Here is a 13421-nt window from a genome sequence, read left to right as displayed (position 1 = left end):
AAACTCAGTGACACCCGGGGCGAACCGTTACACCACCCCCAACAATGCTAAATCTTGTCGAATAGCAGGACCCAACAAATACCTAGCGGCAAAAGCAACTCCTGTGGTAGGGTAGGTGAGGTCTCCTTCTTTTGGGTCTTCTCCAGTAACCAGCCGCACTGACTTGTGCTCACCCTTATAATATCGATAATTATCGTTAACGTCAAAAAATTAACGATAATATCGATGACCAGCATTTATCGATATTATCGATAAGTATCGATAAGTTTCCCATCACTAATGTTGTTACGAAACTGTCAACTGCTGGTTGTGTTCAGTATATATTTTTAATTTTTGGTGGTAAAAATTACTTGTTTCCGCTTGTTGTTTGATATATTTTGTTACATTATCTTCTCTCATGTGCAACAATCATGTGTAAAGTAACGGTCAAGTGAAGAATGTCCATAAACATAACGGTGCACGCGAAAGGACAACCGACGCCGTTGTCTTTTGAGGAGGCCAGCATTAATAATCCTTTTGCGAGCTTGGAAACTGTTCGGAAGGCTGAGAATGAAAGACGACGGAAGGCTCGTTTGGAACAGGTAAGCATTGAAGGTGAAACCAAAACCAACAGTAATTGTAGTGAAAAATATTGTTTTTGCCAGGTTCGCCAACAATCTAGGGAACTCGCCGCCAAGGTGCGAAAAAACTACCAAATCGCTAAACAAAAGCAATTAGCATGCGTGCAGAAGGTCAAACAGGACGAGTTAAAGCGCTGGAAGCAACAGAATATTGCAAAATTACAAGCTGAGTACAAGCAATGCCTTGAGAAAGTAGGTGAAGCTCATAAGGCAGCGGATGATGCCGAACAATGTGAAGTTTGGTTCCAGGAGCGAAAGGCCGCTCAACAGGCGGCTGCACTCTCAAGAGGCAAGCAAGCGGAATCAAAATATGCCGAAGAAAAACGAGAAAAGGAAAACAAAAAATTAAAAACCAAGAAAGATTACAAACCATCGAAATCCGTTGGAATTCAGGTTTCTGTACCGACTGAAAAAGTGAGGGAAAATCAACCTGAAGAAGGCGTTTCCTCTGCCAACACTCTTAGCGCTTTTGAGCAGTTTAAGAAAAGTTCTAGGGGGAAACAACAACTATTGTCACCAGCTTTCGATTCTTCGGATGAAGATGAACTCTTACCAGCTACAGGTAAAAACAAAGAAAACGTTCCATCTCAGAACACAAGTTCCAAGCGGATAGACACACTTTACTACAACGCCGCCTCGTTCACTTCACCCGAAACACTACACAATTCACCGACCGGCTCTCAAACAGCGCAGCTCGGAAAATCGACCACTCTAAAACCCTTCACTCAAGTGTCCGATTTAGTCAGACGACGAAGAGATAACACATCGCAAAAATACTCAGCACCACAGCTTCAACACACCGGCAAAGACATTGGAAGTTATTCCTCTCAAAAATATGTCCAATTTGACGATTTCAGTGAAAATACCCTTTCATTCCCAACGAGTACAGCACTGGACCGATCGATACTGGAATCCCCCCGGAAGCCAGTTCGTAAGCTGGTTGAACACCCGAAAGCCCCACCCGGTGTTGCTTCGAAGGTAAAAAGTCTAGCAAGCAGTCCGTCTAAACTGTCCACTGCGGCCAGTACCGGTTCCAAGGTGCAGTACTACGACTACAATACCAAGTTTCGTAAGGAATATGATCAACCGAGTTCGCTTGTGCAGCGGAACGAAAAAGTCGACGGGGAGTTGAATGCAATGCAGGAAGCCAGCCGACTAGAGCGATTGCAAAAAGATATGCTGAACGCAAGGAGGTGAGTTTGCTTCTTCAAGTGTTAAATTAACGAATATGCCTGACATTCCTCCATTACGAATAATTCTAGACAAACTTCCTCAACGGCAACGGATCGCTCGAAAGTAGCACTTGAAAAGCTTCAATCCCGAAAAGACTATGAAAACCTGAAGGCAGAATTAGATAAACTGGTTAGGGTAGAGAACCAAGCAAAAGCACTGGATGTGGTATTTATTTAAAAAATCATTTTTCTAATCTTTTTGTAATAAACATGTTGATTTCTTTCAGTCTAAAAACCCTCCTCCGACGCTAGCGCAGCAACGAAAGCAGAAAGAGTCTCAACTAAAACGAGCCAACGAAGCAGTGGAAGATCTGATCAAGCAGCGAGTGCTCATCACCTGTCCGCAGGTGCGAGAGCCTCCAAGAAGCGCCCCCGCAGCTAAAACCGGTAAACCAACGCAAATCAATGTGGCTGCTCCAGTTTCTGGAAACGACTCTGTCGCTGCACCCGACGCTAGTAATTCTGACAGTTGCAGCACGATTCTGCTTGGTTATGATCCAAACAGAAGCACAAGAGCGGGCATTCCACTGCCAACGGGAGCTAGCAGCGAATCGGATAGGGTCGCAAAGCTGAAAGATTTATTAGAACAATTGAATGAGCAGAAAAAACTACTGTGTCATGAGCTGAAGCGGGAGCAGGAGGCCGAGCGAGAAAGTGCGGTTCCCACGCATGAAACAGTCCGCAAATCGACACATAGTCAAACTGATAATGGGATTCATAAGTTGCAACAACGACAGGAACGACTAGAACAGCAGCAAGAGGAGCTACGCGAAAGGGAGCAAGAAATTCGCGAGCTTGAAAAGCAACTTAAGGATAAACTGAATCAGTTGGCGAAAGAGCAGTCCAAACCGAGGATTCCCGTTGTAGTTGAAACCCGAGGGTCTGGTAAAGCCGAAGTGCATGCAGGCGCTGAAAGTTCATCTAATGATTCTAATGCGAGCATTCAATCTGGGTCGGAAATTCCAGTTAAAATAGTTATTACGGTGAACGATAAATCCCAGAAAAAGATCACGAAAACTCCCAAAAAATCTAAAAGCGAAGTTAGGAAAAGAAAAAAAGTCAAAGATGTAGTGGAAGTTGAACAGACTGAAAACGCTTCGCCACAGGTTCCGTTAAAATCAAAGCAGACTAGTGTTCCTCCGGTTACGATGGTGAATCCTCCCAAAGAACCGGAACAATCTCCTATCAGTTCCACTACGTCAACAATTTATAGACAACCACCGGAGAAAATTGGGAATCGCATGAGTCAGCTTTTAAAACAAATCGGTCAAGAAGAAAGATCTGTTCCGAAGCACCAGCTGCGAAAGGAGCCGGAGCCCTCAGTCCCACCTCCAATCGCTGGAAGCAAGAAAAACCTCAATCCTTCTCTGATGCAGTATATCATTCGTCTACTGGGAATGTCTAGATACTCGATTGAGCAGTTGGGCGTCAGCTCTTCCACAACTGTTTCTACTCCACACGATTCGGTTGTGGATGTTAGTGCAAATCGATCATCCAGTAGCAGCGTCGAGGAAGTGAACCAGTCGCGTCTGGACAAGTTACGCCGATTCATCGATGAAAATTATAACTTTCTGCATGAGATCGACGAAACGCTGAAAGAACAAGCCCTCGACGGCACCCTGGACGAGAATATCAATCGAGTCGGTGACATCTGGATGCGTACGTTAACTAGAAAAGAAGACGAGTCTCGACAGCAGAAGACGAAATCCGAACGTGGAAAAGCGATTGAACCGCCGAAACAACAGTCTCCCCCAGTCAAAGAAAGCTCTCTCAAGTCGATACTGAAGTCACCCAAAAAGACCCCCCAAAAGGTAGCAAAAATAATCACTCCTCAGGGTCATGTCGAAATTATCAACCTGAGTGACCGTGACGAGCAGGAAGTATTGGAGAAATATTCCCAGCTAACGGCAAACTGCAGCAAACGTATCAACGAGCTCTCGGAAATGATTCAAAAAGTGCGAGAAGAGAAAAGAAAGTTGATTGAAAACAGCCTCACCTCCAACAGTGAACAGCAGGAATCAACCAAATACATGGATTTGCCCCAATCTTTAACCCAACGGCAGCAGGTGCTGTCACCAGCGAGGGCCGATGGCCCACCACCAGCGCAAACCAGCCCACAATCGACGAGGGATGATCCGGTTAGCGAGGAAATCAATCATATTTTCACCGCTTCGCGGCACATCGGAGTCAGCAAGGACAGTGGTATCGCCATGTCGCGACCGGTTACATCATCCGATATCCGCGACAGTCCGGATGCGAGACCCGCGAACGCTGGAGCGGCTCAATTTGAATCGTCTGAAGAAGTGAGCTCTAGAGATGTTGTACGACTACCAACGCAACCTGCGGTTGCAACTTTTGAACCACTTCTGAAAGATATCCCTAAGGTAAGAGGAACCTGCCTGTTTTATCCCACCCAATAACCAAAAACAACTATTTCAGGTGACTGCCCGTGTCCTATCAATCGCTAATGGCAATCAACAATTTCCCTCTAAGGGGGAAGAACTGAAAGAGATAGCAGGTGGTAAGCGCACCAAACCCCCGGTAGCCATCACCCGCTACAGTCCACAGCTGGATGAAGCAACGAATGCTCACGAACTGTCAACAATCCTCGAGGTGGAAACGCCGATGGCTTCAAAAATCAACATTTCTATTCCCTCCAGTGATAAGATGTTGAAACCAACGGAGCAATTGCTCTCGGAGGATCGAAACAAACTGCTGGAATTTGCACGTGCTTTGGGCTACGAGGGCTTTCCGAACTATGAGGAATATCTGCGACAGAAAAATTTAGACACTACGAGGTACGATCCGGAGAAAACCAATGGAGCCTACTCGGGTAATCTTTTGCTGGAAGTAACCGACAAGAGTGAGCTCCTGCGATACCAGCAGTATCCGGATCCAGCTCCTGACATAGACGTGACTGAAGAAACACTTAAGGACACTGGTGTGAAGCATCCCGAACTGGAGAGTAACTCCAGCTCTAGTGCTTCTTTACCGGATGTAGTAGCCGAGTTGAAACTTCGAAACATCATTGATAAATCGTTCAATAATTCTCTGGATGATTCCAACCGTTCCTCACCAGATTCAGGATCCATCGAAATGAAACAACTTGTTCCGAAGGCGACGAAAAAACCCCTCGACGTTCCCCAAGGTCAACCCGCGTCGGAAACAACAGGATCGTTAGAGCGTGATTTGAATCAACTCGGATTACGTTGGGCAGCCACAATGTTAAAAAAGAACCAAGAGTTAGCGCAGCAGGATCACTCCAGTAGCTCGTCATTGTCCGTGATTGAAGAAATGCGCCGTGTCTCCGGTAAAACGCTACCAAAGCTAACCGATTCGCAGCAAGATCCAAACGAATCCGGTCCGGTATCTGGTAGACCGTTAAACTTGAAGGAATTCATCGCTCGCGAGCTAATGATACGGACCCATTCGGACCTGAACTCACTTTCCAGCTCATCAAGTCCTTGCAGTTTGTTGTTGAAATCTTTGCTGGACATTAGTAACATCAACTGCTCAACACCGGAACTGTTAACCCAAACGACAACGGACAAAAACGTCCAGCGCACCTCTACACCGGTAGCGTCTAAATCAACCTCTAGCTCGGGACGTCGCACCGAAGCCGACCGGACTAGGGAAGCAAGCCTAAATGTTGGTGTAGGCTTATTCTCCGGTGAATCTCGAATTTCCTCAGTCCACATGAGTTCGTCATCTGGAGGAGAACTAGCGGTTCCTAGCGTTCGACTGATAGAGGATAACAGTAAAACTAGAGATGACGACAGACTGCCCACTTAACGTAGTGAGAAAAAAAAACTATAGTGCCTTCGTGAACAGTGCTTAAATTTATAGGTATTGAATTTATTTTTTGCTCAAATTGTAAACATGTTGGAATTAGTGATAAGTGACGCATTTCAAGTTTCAAAATCATTAAGGAGACGCTCCAAATGTGGGTTGAAAGGTTATAAATTAAGTAGTTGTTAGTGTTAGAAATCTGTTTTTTGAGTAAGGTTGATGGAATTTAGAATTGATTACTTAAATTTTTTTTCTATTTTACGAATGCTGACTTTTAAGACAATGATGGAATGCGATGAACGGCGTGTAATAAATTACAGGTAACTTTAGCAATAATCATTTGATTGTAGACTTAGTAAACGTAAAGATTTTTAATCTATACGATCTTCTGAAGTGATGACAGTTGTCATTTAAACTCAAATATAATTCAAGATTTAAGACGATTCGTCGAATGAAAAAATGTTTCGGGATAAAGATGGAAGAATCTTGACGGATAAACGTGAGATGATTGACAGGTGGCAGCAACACTATCAAGTAGCCCGAGACCAAAAAATCAGCTGGAAAAGATGACATCGCAGCAGAGCTGGGCCAAGGATAGATTGGTTTTCTGACTGCAGCAGCTGATAGTCAGGATCTGGTATAGAGCACAGCATACATCAGTAGATGATGTGCGTCGAAGACTAACAACTAAAGCAGAGAAATCCGCAGACGTATGGTAGTGTGAAGTCGTGCCTACTACGGAATTCACAAGGCCTTGAGGTCTGGTAATCTTCTCTCCGATACCAAGTGTACCACCATGTACAAGACGCTTGTAAGACCAGTAGCACGGACACAAAACATGGACAATGCTCGAGAAAGACTTGCAAGCACTGGTCGTGTTCGAACGACTACTTAGGACCATCTTTGGGGCGGAGTATGTGATGGGTGATGGCGTATGAAGACGAAGAATGTCCCACGAGCTGGAACGGTGCAATGGGCTGGACGTGTTGTAAGAATGTCGGACAACAATCCCGCAAATCCGCCCGGTACAAGACGTAGAGACGCGCAACGAGCTAGGTGGTTGGACCAAGCGTGGCAAGATCTTGGAAGTGTAGAACGCTCAAGAAATTGAAAACAAACTGCCATGGACCGAGTTTGTTTGCGTATCATTGTGATGCAGGTGAACTCTGAGGGAAGAAATATCAGGAAAAGTAAAGCAAGTATCTGTTTATTGACTTTAAGGCGGCGTACGATACAGTGAAACGCAACGAGCGGTGCTTGATCGTGGTTTCCAACGAAACTAATTAATTATGCTTAAGCATGGTTTTCCAACGAAACTAATTAAACTTACGTGCGACGCTTGACAGCTTCACATCATGTGTCAGCACAGCGGGCGAATTTTCGGACGCGTTCGTGACGATATATGATTTGAAGCAAGGTGACCGGCTCTCGAAATTGCTATTCAACATAGATTTAGGGTAGCGGTTTCCAACCAAGGGTCCGCAGCCGACAAGGGGGCCGCGGAGCTCTTGGTAAATTTGACAGCTAATAAAATTTCTTTCTAGGTATCTCTGTGAATGCGGATTTTCATCTTTTCTGCATATTAGGACCAAGACGTGAAACAAATAAGACTTGAAGGACGATATGAGACTGAAAAACGCAGCCTCGTATTGCAAACCTCTTCTATGAAATTCTTTTGGGGGGCCGCGATGGTCTCCGTGCTTCGCGAGGGGGGGGCGCGGAGCTCTTTGTGTTTAGCAACACGAGCCGCGGGGCCAGAAAGGTTGTGAACCACTGCTTTAGAAGGTGCAATACGAAGGGCAGGTGTCCAGAGGATCGGGTGCCGATCGTCGTCACGAAGTCTCACATGCTTCTGGGGTTCGCAGGCGACATTGTTATAATTGGTGTTAAACGTAAAGCTGTTAAGGAGGCCTTCAGAGCTCTCAGAAGGGAAGCTACGAGAATTGGACTCACTGCCGCCAAAACATGCCAAATTACATGGTGGCTGGCAGAGAGCATGGTTGTTCTGCGGGTGTTGGTGCTGCGGTGGAGATGGATGGGAATACTTCCGAAGTGGTCGACGAATTTGTTCATCTTGGTACTCTCGTGACATGTGACAACGTGGTGAGTCGCGAGGTGTAGAGACGGATTGCGGCAGGGAATAGGGCTTATTACGGATTGCGTAGCCGGCTAAGGTTCCGTAGCCTACAGATCCGAAATTAGCACTCTATTGGACTCTGATCCTTCCGGGGATGAATTGTAGACGGAGAGAAGACCGATCGCGAACGCTTGGAGTCTTCGAGCGCAGAGTTCTGCGATCAATACTTGGTGGCACACTAGCAAATAGGGTGTGGCGCAGGTGCAAGCATCATGAGCTGTACGAAGTACACAAACACGCTGATATTGTTAAGCTGATGAAACACGACAGGTTACAGTGAGCTGGCCGTGGAAAAACTGCAAATATTTGCAAATCAATAAAAATCTGCATACGGACTCCAAAAATCTGCGTTTTGCAGACAAATCTGCACATTTGGTATCCCTGCTTTATAGTCTAGGATGGACGACATTTCCCCTATCGTTTCATGACGAACGATGCAAACTTATCCAAACGTTAAAAATCCGTTTTCAAGGATGTCATTTGTTAACGATATTGTTACAATGGCGCATTCATTTACCCGAGATATTTTCGAAACTCAATGTTTTATGTTAATTAAGGCAAACAGTGTACATATGTCCTACATTATTGGCTTTACATTATCAATAAAGCTTTTGACTTTTTTTATGGCAAGAATAAATTAAAGCAATTATTTTAATTCAAATCCAAAGAAATGAAGCAGAAAAAGTTATATATTCTTTAGTATTTACTGGAAAGTTAATTATTATAACAATTCAAATCAATTCATAAAATTTATTTTTAATTGATTGAATTAAAAGAGAAGAAATAACATATAGTACGTGAGTAAGTTATTTTTTTTCTTTTTTTTCTAGTTTGATGAATGGCTGAGAAACGTGAGTAAGTTATTAATGTATGAAGTCTACTCCTGTCTGATGAAATAGGGTGAAATAAATACTCAAACGAATAAATAAAATTTGAATAACGCGAACGAAGAACGTCGCCCTTCAGAAACGTTCTTTCTTGCGCACGCCACGGAAGCTTCTTTCCTTCTTCGCTTTCTTTCTAGCGCATCCAAGTTTGACAATTCAATCAAAACAAACGTCTGTTCCCTGCGGTACCTTTACCTTCACCAATCCATTACAAAAACCAGTAGAACAGTGCATCATTTTTTATGCTTGATAGTCAAACAATGTTATTGATTTTACAGTTCAATAAGAAGTTTCGTTTTTTTAGTTATGAAACTAGGTTATCGAGCTACTTCGCCAGGTTTAGTACAGCAGTCTCATACATATATTCTAGTCAATCGTTTACCAGTGCGATGAAACAGTCTAATCGGACACCTTCTGCCGCTATCAATGGTCATGTGTTTACGCGAAGCAAAATTGCCATTTCGTCCGTAATAACTTTCATTCAAAATCACGGTCGGATGCAATACCGCTTGTATTGTGTGGCGCGGACCGTTCTTAATTTCATTCATGCAAAGGTGTGGGTGTCAGCAGCTAATCGTATAGCTTTCGCGTATCCACAGTGTTGTGTTCAAGCTGAAGGAAAAGTGACGGTGCAAATCCAAATGCAAAACTGGTGTCTTCCAGCAGTTAGGTAATTAGCATACAGCTGCGGAGCAGTTTTGTTTTAATCACTGCTGGTGAAGTGTTATGAAGTGACGAATAAACAGAAGAATGGCGATACAGCTGATGGTGATTGTGGTGTAAATTGAAGTGTGATGTTCGATTGGTTTGGAACGAAACTGTAATGAAACAGGCCTTCGTAATTAACGAAGTAAAAAACCTTATCAGAAGACAACTGCTACCGTTATTGGATAGGTGAGAGTAGAAAAAATATCCAAATGCAGTAAGGCAGTGCAACACAGCGCAAATACGAACGGTGCGGATACTCCAGGGGTTCAAAATTGAACATCGCAAATAAGAAACTAAAAGGGCACCACCGGCTACAATGGAATCCCGTCCAACGTAGTTAGTGTGGGATTTATCGTGAACGTGAAAAATGCTGTAGTGCAGAGTGCAGCGCGACACTGGTTTGAATAGTCGAGAACCTGATTCAGTACGAAAACAAGTGGTACCTACCCCACTTTGTCTGCCTGCCGGTACGGCGTGAAGCTCTTGTGCACGACAGCTGCTGCAGATATTATTACTAAAAACAAATAACCGTACGGACGCTCGCGGCAGCGACAGGCGACACCAGAATGGCAGTGTCGAAATTCAGGTGAGTCACAACTTGTGTGTCGTCAACCGAGCGAGGGATATCACCAGCTCGTAATTGATTTGATTTAGTCGGCGGCGTTTGCTCCCGATATTTATATAACGTAACGATGCTTAGCACTAAATAGGATGAGGCTAGCTGAAGCAAATCTTCATCTGAGGGGAAGCCAACTTTTTTTTTGTTTCTACGAGCATGCTTAATTTCATTCAACATTCTGATATACCCATAAAAAACGCACATGTCAAACCTACTATAGTTAAAAAATATAACAACGCTTCATCTTCAGTGCCTTGCCATTTTCAACAGATTCCCTCTTATAATTTAGGAAATAATTCTCTTCTAATCTCTTAAATCACTGAAATTGTCATGCATCTATCATACTTATGTACCTCTCAAGCCTCTCAGAGAAAGTGCTTAAGCTGATACAAATGGTACTAAAGAAGAATAATTCACACTTGTAATGATTCGTCAACATTTGCGGATCCTTTGTTGTTTGAATTAAAGCATAAGCCACATGGAATCTGAAAACAAAAAACTGTTAAATCACGAAATTGTATTAACGTAGGTACGAAATTATTGTACCTTCCAGAAAAAAATATTTGAATTTTTTTTTTAATTTAAACGATGTTTTTGATAAATCAGTCATTTAAGTAACCAACAATAAATCTTCATTCACAGCGACGTGGACGAGTACGGATTCAAGCGGGAACCGGACTTCGACTACCAGTCGTACGAAAACATAATGTCCAGCTACTACACGGTGCTTACGACGCGAAGCATAAAGTGGCAGAAATTCGCCAAGAATGGCAACATCCTCGCCGATCCCCGTCGGCTCAAACGATTCGTGCGCAAGGGTGTTCCGGGTCCTCTGCGGGAGGAAGTCTGGATGAAATCCTCTGGAGCCTACAAGATGCAGCAAAAGGAACCGGCGCTTTATCAGACTTTGCTGCGGTATGAGTTTGATCAGGAAATTTGTAGGTTTCTCATCAATCATCCAACGTATTTAATTCTATTTATCCGAACGTTTCAGCGGACCAAATCAAAATCGATCTTCCACGAACGTTTCCGGACAACATTCACTTCGAGCAGTACAAACTGGGTTTGTACAACGTACTGATAACTTACGCACATCACAACAAAATGGTCGGTTACTGCCAGGGGTTGAATTATATTGCCGGTGAGTAGGTTCTAACTTTAATAAAATAAACTATTATTTTTATTTTTGTTTTGTTTTGACAGGCCTTATCCTAATTGTCACCAAAAACGAGGAATCGACTTTTTGGTTGCTCAAAGTACTGGTAGAAAATGTGGTCCCACTATACCACACAAAGAAAATGGATAACCTTATCACCGACATTGATGTTCTTAGTGAATTAGTTAAAAGCCGAGCACCTGATGTACATAAACATATCGAAAATTTAGGTATGGATTTATTCTAATTATTTTTACGCAAGCGATACTTAGCTTACTCCTTTTGTAGGACTACCCTGGCCAGTGATAGCAACCAAGTGGCTTATCTGTTTGTATGCAGAAGTGGTTCCAACGGAGACGGCGCTCCGCATTTGGGACTGCGTATTTCTCGAAGGGAACAAAATTTTGCTGCGCGTCGGCATCAGCATTGTGATCGGTTTGAAGCAGGAGATTCTCGCTACGGATGACATTTCCACCCTAATCGGACTGTTTCGGGCGCTGGAGAAAAACCCCGCCCTGATGGATTGCCATCGGTTTATGAGAAGTGTGTTCAAGGTTCCCGGTAATTTGAAGCGCTCCCAAATAGACGTTCTACGGGTGCAAATTTACGAACAAAGGAAGGCTAGCAAACGGAAAGGTTCCTAGGGTTTAGAGAACTATATCCTTAAGAGATATAGACTGAATTTGGTTTGAAAAGAGGCTGTATTATCGCTGCACTAAGAGTTTTTAAAGGTAGAACTAGAACAAAATCTCTAGTAAATACTTTTCTCTAGTTCTACCTTTGAATTTATTAGCGCACCCAATAATTTAAACGAGGCGATTTAGGGATTGTGGAATCCAAGCTTCATGCAAAGCGAAATTGTTATGGCTTGCTCTTTGAGTCGTTTCATGCTTATGGCTGTATGATATCAACATTAAATGTTTTCGATGATGATCTATTTTTTTCGAAATTTATTGTTTTGTTTTAACAAACATGGAGATTAAGTTTATAATGTTTTTTGCAGGCAAAAAAATTCAATCAAAGTTTAACTTAGAACTAGCACAAGCGTAGAATACCTACCTACTACTTTTATCTACATCAAACGACGAAAGGGTAATTTACGGTAACTATGAAAGATTCGACCAAAATTTAATTTTACATCATTTAATTGCTAAGCTCTCGCGTGGTAGCTCTAGATTATATTGAGTAAATTTATTTAAATTTGTACTACTCTGAAATACCTAAAGAAACAAAGTAAAAGAAGTCGACTATGGCAGTCATACAACATTTTCAAAACTTTAACTGATAACCACAAGATACTACTATGACTAAGAGACAGCCTATGAAGTGATAAAACGACAACAAAAGTTGAATCAATATTTCAAGCATTTACATAGTTACTGAGCCAGTAACACTAGAAAAATTTAAAGTGTGTTCTATTTTATTTACATCAGTCAGTAGCAATTGGCATTACCCTAGAATTTTAATTTTGGCAAAACAGTGTAGCCAAATGGCGCAATGTGATACATTTGAGGATTAATATAACATATCCTTTCCTAGAAGAGTTGTTATGGTATATTGCAGTCAAAATTTTTGGAACTAGTTATACTGGTTCATATTGTTGATTAGAGCTAAGATATAATAAGGCCTTTGAAAAAACTTAAATGACAATGCAGACCGTAGTGATCTAAATATCATTGCCCAAATCAATTCAGCAGTAATTTATGTAGTTATGTAATTTAAATCTGTTATGAAGATGAAAGGTTTGAAATGAATTGAGTATAAATTCTGCTATTCAAACAGGACACTGGTCTTACTAACTAGTTGTATGTATCATGACCCCTATTACATAACACGAAGCGAGCGGCGAGTTATTCGCCTGACCAATTTTGGTATTTCAGATAACGAGAAACTGAAACTGACTCAGCTGTCGTAAGCTAAATTACACTCGCGTTCCCTAATGCTACACTCTACTTGCCTCGTCTTCTGTAATAGGGGCCTATAACACTCTTTTGATAGTAGCTGGGAAGCCATGAAGTGAAACAAAAACCGGATTCAGCAAGCTAACTGAAGAATGCGCAGTTGAAATGAACGATGACGAAAATCATAAGGTAAGCTTTGCAAAACCTATCTTCAAATTTTATTTATTTTGTTTCTAAATTTTTTCATGAAGTATTATGTTATATATTTTTTTTAAATATATTATGAATTTTTGATTAATTTTATGAACATCAGAATAAATAATAAGGTGGTGAGATTTTAGGTGAAGGGAACTATGTGATTGAATGTTACAT

At 42.3% G+C, this 13421-nt stretch overlaps 2 protein-coding genes across 3 annotated transcripts; both read left to right on the top strand.

Annotated features, from left to right (window-relative positions):
* The first annotated feature begins 287 nt into the window (after positions 1-287).
* On the top strand, positions 288-6251 carry LOC129728011 (putative leucine-rich repeat-containing protein DDB_G0290503). 2 transcript variants are annotated; one of them, XR_008728611.1, is made up of 6 exons: positions 288-581; positions 645-1813; positions 1883-2018; positions 2080-4236; positions 4292-5698; positions 5921-6251. XR_008728611.1 is itself a non-coding variant. In XM_055686365.1 (5 exons), the coding sequence occupies exons 1-5, from the start codon at positions 438-440 to the stop codon at positions 5642-5644; spliced, it is 4959 nt and encodes a 1652-aa protein (XP_055542340.1). In that variant the 5' UTR covers positions 288-437; the 3' UTR covers positions 5645-5966. The 2 variants fall into 2 exon arrangements, 1 of the variants encoding a protein (XP_055542340.1); XM_055686365.1 differs by having other exon boundaries at positions 4292-5966.
* Positions 6252-8714: 2463 nt separating this feature from the next.
* LOC129728012 (growth hormone-regulated TBC protein 1-A) lies at positions 8715-12929 on the top strand. Its single transcript, XM_055686366.1, has 5 exons — positions 8715-9959; positions 10635-10930; positions 10987-11133; positions 11196-11378; positions 11437-12929. The coding sequence occupies exons 1-5, from the start codon at positions 9940-9942 to the stop codon at positions 11790-11792; spliced, it is 1002 nt and encodes a 333-aa protein (XP_055542341.1). The 5' UTR covers positions 8715-9939; the 3' UTR covers positions 11793-12929.
* Positions 12930-13421: the final 492 nt, after the last annotated feature.

The sequence above is a fragment of the Wyeomyia smithii genome, chromosome 3, assembly GCF_029784165.1.
Source record: "Wyeomyia smithii strain HCP4-BCI-WySm-NY-G18 chromosome 3, ASM2978416v1, whole genome shotgun sequence".
NCBI lineage: Eukaryota > Metazoa > Arthropoda > Insecta > Diptera > Culicidae > Wyeomyia > Wyeomyia smithii.
The sequence above is the reverse complement of the archived record's forward strand: the minus strand, read 5'-3'. Positions and strand labels throughout refer to the sequence as shown.